Raw genomic sequence first — 14,880 nt, 5'->3', positions numbered from 1 at the left:
ACCTTATGCGTATTTGTGGCAGCAGCCGTACAGTGCATGTGGGAGTAAGTCACAGCAGATTAAAGTGTGTGTGATCACTGCTGTGGGTTTAATGGAGCTGGTTTACCTCTGAAAACTATGCATCATCAGACATATACTTTATAGTCTTGTGCCAGCAGCACAGTGAGACCCACCTCTGAGAAACACACAGAACTCAGAACACACACTTTGAGTATCGTTAGCCGGATTCTCCTCCCAGTAGAACCCACAGTCGGCTGCTCCACACCGGCCTTCAAGCTAAACCTCCTGGTTGGTTTTGTGGAGGCTGTATAGGTCTAAGCATGAAGGTCTTGATTTGTTTTCCATATTCAGACATTCAGATACAAATAAAACAACTTAAGGCAATTTGGTAGCTCTTAATTTGCCTGTGCAGTTCTGCTTCTACTTTTGACTGTATCATCTTTATTTTGGGAGAGGAGATGCTCATTCAAATTTGAGCCTTAATGACGCCAATATTGTATAAACAGTGGTTATGAATGTTCACACGTGTGCATGTACAAATAATTACTGAGACATTTTGATCGGTTTTAACTTTAACTTTTTTGTAAACCTTCAATTTCTCTCGAAACATTAAAACACAACACCAACAACTGTAGATCACTACAACGACCATATGAGGGCGCTCCAGAACCGAGTAGGCTACTGAGATTATGGATGTTGTAGTCAGAAAATATTTTTTGGGATGTTTTCTCATGAAGCACTAAAGTATTTTCTGCTAATGCAAAACAAATAAACAACAAATAATTCTTAAAATCTCACAAAAAATAAAGAATACAACCTATTGTCATGATATGCATTATATTGTATGGTTAGACGTTCCCAATAAATGTTTTAATTGCTTCACAGTACTTGTTTATAATGTAAACAATGTTTTTTACGATTTTATTTTAATTTCTGCTTTCCATTTCAGCTTCCATGGAGCCACCAATTGGTTAAACAGTGTCCGACAATAATACATTATAGTGTCATAAGAAATATTAATGCAATAATGTACATTAGAATCTATGATTATAGACATCAGTGATATATAACAATTATTATCATGATTGTTGTTTTACCGGTGTTTATATTATACACACTTTAAGAAGTGTCACAGAGAGCAACTGCAGTTCATAGACAGGTTGCAGATGTGTTAGTGATCCTCTGCAAAGAGGAATTTCCCAGAAAACTTAAACGCAGCACCGTTCAATCAAATGTTATCCATGGAAACGGCGACTGAGGCTCATGGGTATTGTATTTCTCGCCGTTTGCCAAACCAAAATGACTGATAGCAGATCATTTCTCAGAAGCAAAGTTAAAATTAAAATAACAGATGATCTTGCTGGTTACGTATATGCTCGTTTTATTACCTGGGCGAGTTTGCATGTGTATCAAGCGACATACATGACACTGATGAAAGTTTTTAAAATGAGACGGAATGCAGAATGGAGAAACGTATTTTTGGCCCCTCCCTCCTCGAAGAGATTCACCCATGATCCACCAAGCCAGCCACTCAGAGCGCTTCTACGGAAAGCCCGTTGGGTCAAACCACTGCTTGGTTAAACCCCCTTCGCAATCAGCGATCTCGACAGTCCGACATTCTTCCAATGGCAAGATAATGGTGAGAATGGGGCCGCTATTCAAGGCAAAGAAAAAAGCTGCTGCATTTGTCGATCGGCGTTGAAGTTTGCCGACGGTCGATAAGTACCGACAGCTTGATGAGCAGAGGAAGCTGCGGCGGAGAACGGTTCAGGTGGCAGCTTCAAGGAGACTGCTGTGATGCTACGTAGGCAACTGAAAGAAAAGGGCTTTTCTACTATGAGAGAGTGTGTGTGAGTCCGTTTTTCTGGAAACAGGAGCCTTACAGTTCTTTTTTTGTTGTTGTTTTAATTTATTTTTTGTATATTTCGGTTATCGCTCTGCTGCTTTTTGTAGGATACAGCGAGGATACACAGTGAACTGCTGAAGTTTTGGGGAATGGCAGCTCGAAGCCGAAGAGCATGGTTTAGTGTTCTGTTGGGACTGGTCGTCGGGTTCACACTGGCTTCCAGACTCATCTTACCCAAGGCGACGGAGTTGAAGAAAGCTGGACAAAAACGAAAGGCAAACCCTGCCGGCTGCGGGTTGAACGCGGGTCACAGAACGGAATACGGCGGAGTGCTATGGCCACCGCAAGATAACGGTTCACCGGCGACCGAGAACCCTGGCGCCCGGTCCAATAAGTTCCTATTCGTCGGTGTCATGACTGCACAGAAATACCTGAAGAGCCGAGCTGTGGCGGCACATAGGTATGTGACATGTCTGAGAATAATGCAAATTTACACCCACAAATGAGCTACATGGTCTTTTCTGTCGGAGGGTAACGGTCCGACAAGCTCCCTCTCTGTAGATGCTCCAGGACGCGGACGCGGACGAGGACTCGTACCATGTATTTATTAGGCAGCTAGCTAGCAGCAGGTATTTCTTTGTCGTTGAGGTCCTGCCACGCTCGGCCTGCGGAGTGTCGGACGTTTAAAGGGACTTCACCAGATCACAGAAACACGTCTTAAACTAGGTTACAACTAGTAGCGTTTCCTTTGCACGTCCTCTTAAGGAGCTTTAGGTGTGAGATAATGAGTCAGAACCATGGTGCCTCTTCATTGAAGCGAGACGCTGTAAACAATGAGCATCATATCCATGTGTCTTTTCTCACTTTCACACTTCCCTCAAATGGGAACATCTCTACATGTCTTCTTCATCATTTTTAGACACACCTCTCCAAACTTCAGGAAACACAGCTGGTATCTTTGGAGACTTTGGGTTAGAACTACAACTATCAGTAGTTGGGTGCATTGTCAATCAGTCTGCTGATTTTTATTTCTCCAGTTTCATAATTTAGCCCATAACATATCAGAATAGAGAAATGACATGACATAATCTCACAGAGGGTGACTTCTTCAAATGGCTTGTTGTATCAGTCCAAAACTCCAAAGATGTTCAGTCAGAATGTTGGACAGTATTTCTTTACAAATTACTTGTTGATAATTTTCCAAAAACGACTAGGTCATAGTCTGCTGGTCCTGCACGATGTCTTCCGGGGCTTCATGTAGACAATGTGCCATCCTGGGCTTATCAAGCCTCCTCGCATCCTCAGCCACCTGATCGTCACATCTGAGGTCTGCCTGAGAGCTGGCATGTCCTCACTGCACTACACTTAGTCAGGCTGAGAATGTTGCTTGTTTCTTTAGAGGGTAGCTGATGTTTCCCCTGAACATCTCCCGGGACCTCATACAGAAGCTCATGACTCATTTAGTAATTGTTGACTCCTGCTATGTTTAAGCCTTTAGAAATAAGATGGAGTTTTCCTAAACAAGATATTCAAGTACAGCTTGGACAAGCAGATATCTAGCTTTTTGAGAGCAGATTGTTGTCTCGTGAAGCCTCCTCCTAGGTTTCCAGTTTCAATGAGGACCCATCTGGACTGCGCTATCACGCTAGTGCTGATGGACTGGTCATTACCAGTCCATCAGCACTAGACACATATGAGCTGTTTATTCTGTTAAAACAACAGGTCTTCCAATTTCCTTTCAAAATGACTTGCTGTTGGAATGAATGTATATTATTTTAAGCTTTTGTTGGAATTATCATGTGTGCTTAGAGGGAATACAGCACTAAGTCTACATGGCGTACATGTGTGATCTGTGTGAATGAGAGTAATAGTGCTGCAGGAATGAAATCCAGACGAGTCAGCATTTCTGTTCTTCAGGTTCCCCCATCTCAAAGTCAGTGGGTTTTTTTCAATTGGGTTTTTGATTAAATACCTCAAATAAATCGGTGGTTCTCTCAAGCTGATGAGATTTAAAAGCTTTTACGATATCAAATGGGTCAGTAAATACCCCTTTGGTGACTGTAGATGCTTTTATGAGTCTTTTATAAAAAAAGGAGACGACTAAACGTCCTCACTAGAACACTATAGTCCTCCTTTAGCTTAGGGGTGGAGACGTGAAGTCATTTTATAGCCGATGCAGATGTGTTTAGCTTTGTACCTTTTTATATACAATCTATGCTTTTTAACTTCTGACGATTGCATTCACACTTCAGGAGTCATAAAAGTGGGGTTAATTTGTGATGATTATCTCCCTGAACAAATCATGTCCGCATCAAAAAACATTTATTTTGTGTAACAATCTAATGGAAAAAAAATCCCATTGGCTTTTTGTTGAGGGAACCAGTGTGGCGCTAACTTCTGAACAACAATATGTAATCTTAGCATGAGATCACCACCCCATATTGACCCATACTGAGGAATACAAAAAAGCTCAAAAGAAGAATATCCCTCTCGGGTCACTATTCCTTTGTTTTCCCTTCTGCTTCTGCTGGTGCTTTAGTCGAAGAATAACCGCAAATCAGTGTTGGTTGCATTGACATGTTAAAGGACATGTCACCGTTTCTCAGCCTAGACTAAACGGTTCCCATAAGTTATAGACATGCACAGAAAAAACCGCCTGACTCATAGCTTTATCAGTGAGAATCCTCCCACTCGGCCGCAGCTTCTCACGTTGCTCCCACACCAGCAGTATTTACTTGACGGTCCCGTCACACAGCTCTCCTGCTGTCAATAGGCTTTTACTGGCTTTATTAGACGTGAGGAGAGGGAATGAGATCCGATAGAAACGTGCCTCACGGACCGACTTTTTTGTTTCCCACTTGATCTGCGACAAGAGTTTGACTTTTCGACCCGTCCGTATTTTTCCTGCGGTGTATTTCCGAGTATGTCGGTTCATCTCTGCCGGTGATAGCTGGGGTTTTGTTGTTTTACAAGCTGTCAACACATATTCTAGACTTGAATGTGTATTCCAAAAACTGATACATTATCATGAAAATGTGTCTTCCGTTCCGCAAAATAACCCAGCACTACCTCGACTGTCTACTTGGCGTGCAGTGCGTGTACCACATGACGGGGGTCAAGCAATGTCAGCATCAGCTCCTGAGGACGTGAGTGGACAGCGACTCACTGACCTGTCTTCACCAGGCAGACTGACGGCAGATATTAACTGAACCAAAGCCGTTTTTTGTGTCCGCCCCATGAGAAGAAATCCACTGGCTTTGTCGGCCCGTGTATTGATGCATTCATTGGATTCCTCCCCAGAGATGCTGGAAGCCTTGATCACATAATATAGATACGGTTAATAATCTCACAGCAGGATATTTCTGTGATTACGGCTGTCGAGGCAGATTACACTTAACTAAAAGCTGAAAATAACGGGGGCGGGTTTCTATCAGCCGCTTGTCTCTCCGATACAGTGTGGACTGGTGCATCTAATGGAACGGAAGGCTATCTGTTCCATCGCGTCTGCATCGACTTCACGGCACCCCTCGCCCTTTAACACAGCTGCTTCATTTCTGCCGCCTTTGCAGATTAGAGATCTCACTGTGGAGATGCGTTTGAGTGAGAAACCCATTTATTTAGTGTTTGTAACTAGCTCACACCATATGCTGCAACACAAGCTATTTGCAACTGTGCGTCAGGGGAGCAGACCGTTAGTGATGCTCGCAGGTGATACATGAGAGAATTGTTTAAATTAAGAAATACAGCCGCTGTCAAACCACTGGAAGCAAACACTATTGTTGGTATAACCGGACACAAACACGACTGGATATATTAGTATTGTTTGTAGAACCAGACACAAATACTACTGGATTTATTACCTTCGCATTGAAAATGCGGAAGGTTATGTTTTGATCGCCATGTATTTATTTATTTGTATGCGTGTAACTCGCATAACTCAAAAAGTATTCAACCGAATCACATGGGATTTGGTGGGATGATTGGTTATTATCCGGGGACCATTTGATTAGATTTTGGGATTGATCGGGTCAAAGCTCAAGGTCAAGGTCATGAAAAGGTCAACATCTTCTTGAATCGCATGAAATTTGGTGGGATGAAGGATTTATATCCAGGGACAATTTGATTAGATTTTGGGATCGATGGGGTCAAAGGTCAAGGTCATGAAAAGGTCAAAATCTATTCTTATCCAATTGGTATGCAACTAATGCCAACATGTTCATAATTCAATGCCCAATCTTGTGATATGCGAAGGTATGCGCTCTACCGAGTGCCCGTTCTAGTTCCACTTGCATGTGTTCTGACTCGTTCCGTTTGTCCCTCTGTGTGTTTCCAGGACATGGGCACAGACCGTTCCAGGTCGCGTGGAGTTCTTCTCCAGCGAGGGCTCCGACACCTCCATACCCATTCCCATAGTGGCCCTGAAGAATGTGGATGACTCGTACCCGCCGCAGAAAAAGTCCTTCATGATGCTCAAGTACATGCACGACCATTACCTGGACAAGTACGAGTGGTTCATGAGGGCCGACGACGACGTCTACATCAAGAGCGAGAAGCTGGAGGGCTTCCTGCGCAGCCTCAACAGCAGCGAGGCCATCTTCCTGGGCCAAACGGGCATGGGCGCCCGAGACGAGCTGGGGAAACTGGCCCTGGAGCCCGGGGAGAACTTCTGCATGGGGGGGCCAGGGGTCATCATGAGCCGCGAGGTCCTCAAGAGGATGGTGCCCCACATCCGAGAGTGTGTCCAGGAGATGTACACCACCCATGAGGACGTGGAGGTTGGCCGCTGTGTCAGGAGGTTTGCCGGGGTCCAGTGTGTCTGGTCCTATGAGGTAAGAGGGTTCAATTTGGTTCCCATCTCATATTGTTCTATGTCGTTGTCTCAGAACCCCTTTCGATTGAGGACCTAAGGACCCCAACATAGACACGTATTGAGTTGTGAAATGTGCCCATCAGAGGTGTTAACATTTGTATTCTTACACCGTTTCATCGTCATGACTCTGAACACACACACACACACACATGGTGTACACAGCATGTGGGACTGTGACATTACAGTCTGTGCTGCTGTATCTGCGACATAAAACCACCATGCAGCACTTTTGTCCAGCAAAACTTTGGCTCTGAGGCACTGATCAGCCAATCAGCTGACAGATGGGTGCATCTCTAGCTTTACCTTTTTCCTGCTGGACACATGTGTTGTTTTGAGAACAGCAAGAGGTCACAAGGCTGTTTGTTTTGATCTCTACGTAATTGAATCACGATCGCCATATGGTCACGCTGATCCGTGTCTCTGAAGCGTGGTGGTCCTGCCCTGTGGGCTGACCTTTGACCTGGGCCTTCCAGAATGGCCTTTCGTCGGCCGGTACACTCGCTGTGTTCTCCCCTCACTGCCGTGCGATGTTTACACAGCACGGCGTTGTGTCGTTTAGAAAGCGGAACACTCGCGTACGTCAGCTTTCAAGTGATTTGATTGCTTATTCATTAATCTCTCAAACAATAGTCACTGCTGAGACACGCAATCACAAACGCAAATATTCCACTCCCACCAATCTCCCAGTCGAGGGTGGAAAAAAACTGCCACGTGTTCGTTTAGGCTGCGGGAGAAAAGAAGCACTTCGTGTTTCACGCGAGTTCAGCGCCCGTTATTGATCGAGCAGACGGCATTGAGTCATTGTCGAGACTTGTCACTCGCGTGAGTGTTGTCACTGCGAGCCATGAGGAAAGTCCCTCCAAAACATGCTCACCGGATCAGCCCACCACAGCAGAGGGAAGAGCGAAAGAGGAGCGTTCTCTCCACGCAGCCTGTTCTCTGACATGCCCGGACTTGGCTGTGACATCGACCTGTTGCTCGGTGGCCCGATGTTCACATGAATCGCAGCCTGAAGACGACACGAGATCACAGGAGATGTGTTCTGTTCCCCCAGAAGCCCCAGCTGTTTTATTAGTCCATTGATCTCGATGGTTTTCAGTCCCACAGCCCGCTGTGACCGGTTGCTGTTAGAAAAGGTGTTTGTTCAGTGTGCGTACATTGTGATAGTAAAGTGTTTTGAAATGATCCTTGTTTTTATTCTGAAAGTTATTGGCCAAAGGTCAGTCCCCAGCAGGAGGAGTGTGTCCGTCTGTGACACTGTCCTCCAGAAGTATTAGTAAAGACCATCAGTGTCAAGACAGATGTAGATTGTGGTTGCCTTTCACATTAATAATAATAATGACAGATATTTGTTTTATTTCTGTTGTCAAATATAGTTTTCTTTTATTTGATACTTTGCACCCACTTTATTTGATACATAAAGTGGGTCCCTCAGATCAGGGGTGTCAAACTCATTTACCCCGTGGGCCACATCCACAACATGGCCACCTCTCAAAGGGCCGGTTGTAACAGAAGTATATAAACGTATAAACTCCCCAACATATCGTTAAATAACTATCTTGTCATTTAATTATTGTTTATATGAGTGTAGAAATATTGTACATAAAAAAATTCTATAATATTATAACATAAATCCAATTTATCGGAAACCTTCAAAATAAAAGCACGGTATAATTTTCAGAAATTTCTTGAATTTCTTTCAAGCCGTCAGGGGCCAGATAAAATGAAAATATCTCTATGATTATAACATAAATCCATTTTAATGTGAAACCTTAAAGAAAAGGTGATTGTATGTCTTTCATGCCGCCGGGGGCCACATAAAATGATGTGGGGGGGCCACATTCGGACCGCGGGCCTTGTGTTTGACACCTGTGCCTTAGATAGATGGATTAAGATCATGGCAACAATGCACCAAATTGCATCATTAACTAGAACGGGCACTCGGTAGAGCGCATACCTTCGCATATCACAAGATTGGGCATTGAATTATGAACATTTTGGCATTAGTTTCATGCCAATTGGATATAAATTGACTCTGGTAAAAAGAAGATTATGACCTTGACCTTTGACCCGATCGATCCCAAAATCTAATCAAATGGTCCCCGGATAATAACCAATCATCCCACCAAATTTCACGCGATTCGGTTTAATACTTTTTGACTTGTGCGAATAACACGCATAAATACAAGGCGATCAAAACATTACCTTCCGCATTTTCAATCCTGGACCCAGTTTGGAGAACCGTTCAGTCATCACTCACCATGAGATGATGATGGTGACTTTCCATTTTGGGGACAGTCAGGAATTTAACTTGAGTGACTCGAAAAAGCTGTGTAGCTCGCCATCATGGGCGAGAATTGAAAAATGGAGTCTGATTCAAAGACTACAGGAATTATCATGGAATATACATGTGTTTATATTTGTATATCCTTTTATCAATGGAGGAGGACCTTATGATCACTTGATTAAAGATTGTTCGGGGTGACTAAAGAAAGACGAGTCTGTGACGCATTACAAATATTAGTTTCCGAACTAATTGTGAAGGGAAACGGTTTGATTTAGTCCCATTCAAAGGATTTTAAGCACTTGGATGATTATCAGAATAATATCGTAAATCCCACTCACTTAGGTAATCATGACATGATCTTTTCACATCATCCCATGCCTAATCAGCAGACGGTGCTCATGCCAGACGAGGACACAGGGAGTCAGCCACCCACTCATGAGCGGTGCCTCAACATGCTCTTATATCTGACTGCTCCTAAACAACACCCTCCCCCTCCTGTCTCTGCACACTGACCGGTTTACTTTTTATCATGCCTGTATTATTATTATTATTACGATGATTATGGTGATCTGTGTATTGTATGGTATGATCTCAGCTTGGTGTTCTTCTCCCCTGACTCCCCCCTCACCAGGGCCTTTGCATGGTCCTAGAATGTTTACACTCCCGATTAAAAAATAAACCGACGTGGAAGGCCAGAGTAAGGAATTAGCCTAAATTCCAGCTCGTGTGTGTGTGTGTGTGTGTGCCCCAACGGCAATCTGACGCGGGCCTTTGTGTCACACTACCAACACGCTGCATGTCTCTGCGTCTCAGTATTCAGAAGGAAGTTGGGTACAATACATGCACGTTGTGGTCTGCCTCAGAAGAGCATTGCAATATACTGTGTGTGTGTGTGTATATACAGGACTGTCTCAGAAAATTAGAATATTGTGATGAAGTTCTTTATTTTCTGTAATGCAATTAAATAAACAAAAATGTCATGCATTCTGGATTCATTACAAATCAACTGAAATATTGCAAGCCTTTTATTCTTTTAATATTGCTGATTATGGCTTACAGCTTAAGAAAACTCAAATATCCTATCTCTAAATATTAGAATATCATGAAAAAGTATACTAGTAGGGTATTAAACAAATCACTTGAATTGTCTAATTAACTCGAAACACCTGCAAGGGTTTCCTGAGCCTTGACAAACACTCAGCTGTTATAAATCTTTTTTTACTTGGTCTGAGGAAATATTAAAATTTTATGAGATAGGATTTTAGAGTTTTCTTAAGCTGTAAGCCATAATCAGCAATATTAAAAGAATAAAAGGCTTGCAATATTTCAGTTGATTTGTAATGAATCCAGAATGCATGACATTTTTGTTTTTTTAATTGCATTACAGAAAATAAAGAACTTTATCACAATATTCTAATTTTCTGAGACGGTCCTGTATATATATTTATATATTTATTTATATATATATATATATATATATATTGCACTGCTCTTCTGAGTTTTCTTCAAGTATTCCAGCTCTATGGAAACAGCACAGTCATGCCTAGAAGTACAGATAACTCCGACATTTATTTTTATGCAGTATAAAACAGTTGTTATAAAAATAAGTTGAATTCATGAATGCATTTTATCATTTATTAAACAGAAAATGAATCTATAGACACAGCATTTTTCACAGTGCCCACAACTGTAACCGATTTTTGAAAAGATGTAGCTCTACATCCATGAGAAGGTTTACTTCCAGCCTCTCTTGTCCTCTCTCTGTCAATCATGGCTCAGAATTTCACCTTTTTTATTTCTGGATCTGGTTTGTTGCAATGGTTAATTTTTAGACACGATTTAGTTGAGACATGTGTTTAATGAAATACTTTAAAGCCTATATTTGAAAGCTTTTCTTGACCGAGGCTGAATATGTTCCAATCCAGCTCTGACACGAACATTGGAAGTACTAACAAACTCATATTATTACTATTATTGCACAGGAAGGGTCGTGGTCTAGAGTTTGAAATCTCTGCATTTCACTGCACAGACTAATAAATATGACTGTGACAAATCTATTCTTCGATCTTAAAAGGAGTGGGAATATGATTTATGACATCTGATCAAAGAATAAATGAATGCCACAGGTCTGAGACCCTGCTTACTGTATGCGGTCATAATGTGCTTGAGGGGATCAGTAACCTGTTTTCTACAGAAGCACTGAGAGTCTGAGACCATTCCAACACAACCCTGCATGCCAGCGCACAAACAAGCTCCAACACGGCTAATAATGGGAATCACAAGGCTGCGCTGCTGAGAGTCCACCTCCTAATCCTAATTTCTCCTGAGTGGCCTGCAGGCCCTCTCCCTTTGCACCGCTTCATGCGCATTCATCCCGCCAACAACAGCACCATTGTAGTCTCAGCGTACTGCCTCTTTTCTTCAGGATTAACTGCGTTGACATTTCCCCCTTCTCAACTCTGTTTGCCCATTTTGGTTCACAGAACACGGGTCTTTCTTTGACAGCCAGCTGCACATGACGTCATACCTAATCTAAACTGCTTCCTCTTAAATCTTAGGTACGCAAAGAGTGGAGAAAGCAGCGGTACTCGGTGTGCACTCAAACATGTATGTATGTATGTGTATATATTAGGGCTGTCAATCGATTAAAAAAAAGTAACTAATTAATCGCACATTTTGAAATTCATTATATATTTTTTCTCTTTTCTTTTAAAGACTAAGGCTGTGTCTACTACCGGACACTTTACGAAGTACACTGCAATACAGTGCACTGACATCTGTAGTGCACTCCGTCGCTGATAAGTGCTGTATCAAATGGAACACTTACGTGAACCACTTGGCGGAAGTGACGGACGCAAATCTGTTCACGGCACCCGCGAAATTAAGCCGGGAGTGACGTACGCAAATCTGCTTGCGATACCCGCGAAACTTAAACTGACAAAATGAATGCACTTCTTGCCCTCTTTTTGTCCCTTGTTTACCCCTTTCTCCACCCCATGTGGAAACTGCGATACCTCCACAATCGCGGCAGGAGCCTCCGTGGTCTACCGCTCGTGCTACCGTAGCCATCTCGTCCGCCATTGTTTTAGAAATAAAATGAAAAGCTGGCGAAAGGGCTCCTCCTCTTCCGCTATGTAGCCAAGATGGCGCCCGTTTAGGGCCAGTAGTGTCCATCGTTTTACACTGCATTTTTTGCCCGTTTGCAGTGCGCCATCCGGGTACTTTCAGTGCACTGAATCCTGCTGGTTTTGTCAGTGGCGCACTTCGAACACTGAAAGTCAGTGCTCGAAGTGCTCAAGTGTCCGGTAGTCGACGCAGCCTAAATCTTCGAAATGAACGAGTAATCACTTCAGACAGCGTGTATTTTAGACACTTGTTTAATTGTATTCTTTTTTTAAAGACAACTTCACACAGAGCTGTGTTTTCAAAGAGGCTTCTACCTATAAAGTGCCAGCGAGGGATTTAATATCGTGGATGATAAATTGTTTCTTCAGTGAAACATCCAGATTAGTAAACAAAGGTGTATTAGAGACCCCATTGGTCCTGTCATCTTTAACACTGAACAACAGCAGAACCAGTGGCCTTGGTAAACTGACTGACATTCAAATGCGTCACGTTAACCCTCTGGAGTCTGGGCTCATTTTCTCGATTTTACAAAACAATGTAAATTCACCTTTTAATTGCTTTTGCATATGACACATCCCAGTGTTTCCCCCACCATTCTATCAGGGTGAGGCCCCGCCCCCCTGTAATTTTCTCTATAGCGCCAGATTACAGCAGAAGTAATGCAAGGTTATTTTCTTAAAGACGTCTTTGTTCTTTTATTAAACTAAACAGCGGTCTGTTGTTGGTCGTCTCTCCAGCAGCATGTCATTCTGTCTCGACGTGTCGGTCACTCTTCTCGGCTCTCCGTCTCGCGCGCCGCAGAGCTCCATGCCGGCGTGTCTGCGCGCGCATCGGGGCGGAACAAAACAAAAAGTCCCCTGCACCTTCCGCCCCGCGTCGCCGACACGTCGCTCTCTGTTTCTCTGTGAATATCGAGGAGCAGACGGGAGGAAGGAGGCGGACTGCCGCGGTTTGACACTCAGAGGAGTGCAAAAACTTCAACGCACACCGGAAGTAAACAAAGTTGCGTTAAAATATTTTAGTGCGTTAATCGCGGCCAAATTAATCTCATAGATTAACGCGTTAACGCTGACAGCCCTAGTATATATATGCACACATATGTGTCTGGTCTGGTAACCAGTGGTGACATTTGAACAAACTGCACTCTACAGTGTTGTTCCAACAGAACTTTATATTGAGGAGGATTTCAAAGATGACAAATAGAAATGTGCCTAAAGTGAAGTAGCATGGAGATTATTTCTGTTCGAAGCAATGATACTGCCATAAGACAGGAAGGCCTCTGGTTTTCACGTCCGCTACCACGTTCTTATATGTTGTCTGTGTTACTCCTATAAGGGAAACCTGAAACTGGGCACTTCGCAAATGATGGAAAACAAGCTTCCGGACGCGCGTGAATTAAGTTATCAACATTTGATGGCAGGAAGTGTAAACAAACATTCAAGGCCTCACGATCGTGGTCTTCAAAGGTCCCGGCTCCTCAGGTCCAGCCTGAAGCACCCGGGATTCCGACGAAAGAGAACGCTATTTCTCCAGTACAGTCATAGTCTCAAAAACAGCCAATCCTCACTCTCAAAGGTGAGTCCAGCCTTTAACACCTTTCGGTTGGTTCAAAATCCCGCTAGAACAATGGGGGGGTCGAAAGTCACTGAACCCCGGGTCAAAACGTTACTTCCGGTCAAGTCACTAATCAAGTATTTTCACAATAAAAGTCCTGTCTATTATTGTGAGACACTTCACGGATTCCAACCGGCTTCGTCAATCTATAATACTAACATACAATCACTCTCATGCAACATACATTAATTCTTTCCATTTACATTTGCATAGAGTAAACATTACCCCTATGCTTCATAATACATGAATAACAATATCAATATTCTCCCTAATATTTACGGTTACAATATATTTTTATATGTATTAAATTAAAGCACAAGACCTCTGCACATGTTATCAAAATAAACTATTACAACCTAACACTCCCCTGCACTCCAAATATGGCTATGTCTCTTCACTGGTTGAAAAACTCTTAAGATGGTGAAGGACAACATTCTGAACTCAAAGCGTCAGAACCGGGGGGACATTCGACGACTCCGTCCTCTTCTTGTTTTACAGTCTACGATTTGTACGCAACAGCATGGCAATAATATGTTCTGCTGTAATCAACACACAGAATTAGCACAGCATCAATCACAGTCGGTGCTCCTGCCCAGAGGCCCTCCAGATAAGATAAAGGGGAGAAGGCACACTATTCATGAAACCCCTGCAGCCGTGGATAGGAGATCACAAACTGCCGTTGCCACCACTTAAATGTCGTGACCCGGAGGCCATTGTGTCTGCTTTTACATCTCTGTGGTAGAACTATTTAGCCTCCAGCCCCAAACACACTGAGAGCAGCTGACGCCCATTCTGAACAACACCTTTTTTTGCTTCACCAGTTGTTTGAATAGTTTGTAATTCTTTCTTCCTTTTTTTGTGTTGATTTTGTTCATAACTATCGCTGCTTTTCCAACGTTTTCTGACTGAGCATTCAGTTACACAAAAGCCTCCGGGGAAGTAACTTGGTGGATGTACTCTCTGTTTCCCGGATTGACTAATGTCTTCGGACTCGGTGGTGGTTGGCATGGTGTGACAACTGGATGACATGACTATTCAGCCGGTCTGTCCAATCATCATGCTCCATCTGCAGCTGGAGTTGAAACTAAATGGCTTCGATTTACGACGTGCGCTCTGATGCCGTGGCAGGAGCTGTGT

The 14,880-nt window shown here is 43.2% G+C and overlaps 1 protein-coding gene across 1 annotated transcript in view; it reads left to right on the top strand.

The window, feature by feature from the left end:
- Window positions 1-1,592: 1,592 nt before the first annotated feature.
- The window catches only part of chsy1 (chondroitin sulfate synthase 1), a 58,217-nt gene continuing 44,929 nt past the window's right edge, over window positions 1,593-14,880 (top strand). Inside the window, exons 1-2 of the mRNA XM_056412012.1 lie at window positions 1,593-2,306; window positions 6,180-6,675. Coding sequence (XP_056267987.1) covers window positions 1,996-2,306; window positions 6,180-6,675 — 807 coding nt within the window. The 5' untranslated portion in view covers window positions 1,593-1,995. The remainder of the gene's footprint in view (window positions 2,307-6,179; window positions 6,676-14,880) is intronic.

Source organism: Pseudoliparis swirei, chromosome 4 (genome assembly GCF_029220125.1).
Source record: "Pseudoliparis swirei isolate HS2019 ecotype Mariana Trench chromosome 4, NWPU_hadal_v1, whole genome shotgun sequence".
Lineage (NCBI taxonomy): Eukaryota > Metazoa > Chordata > Actinopteri > Perciformes > Liparidae > Pseudoliparis > Pseudoliparis swirei.
Note: the sequence above shows the minus strand (reverse complement) of the source record. Positions and strands in the feature narration are given on the sequence as shown.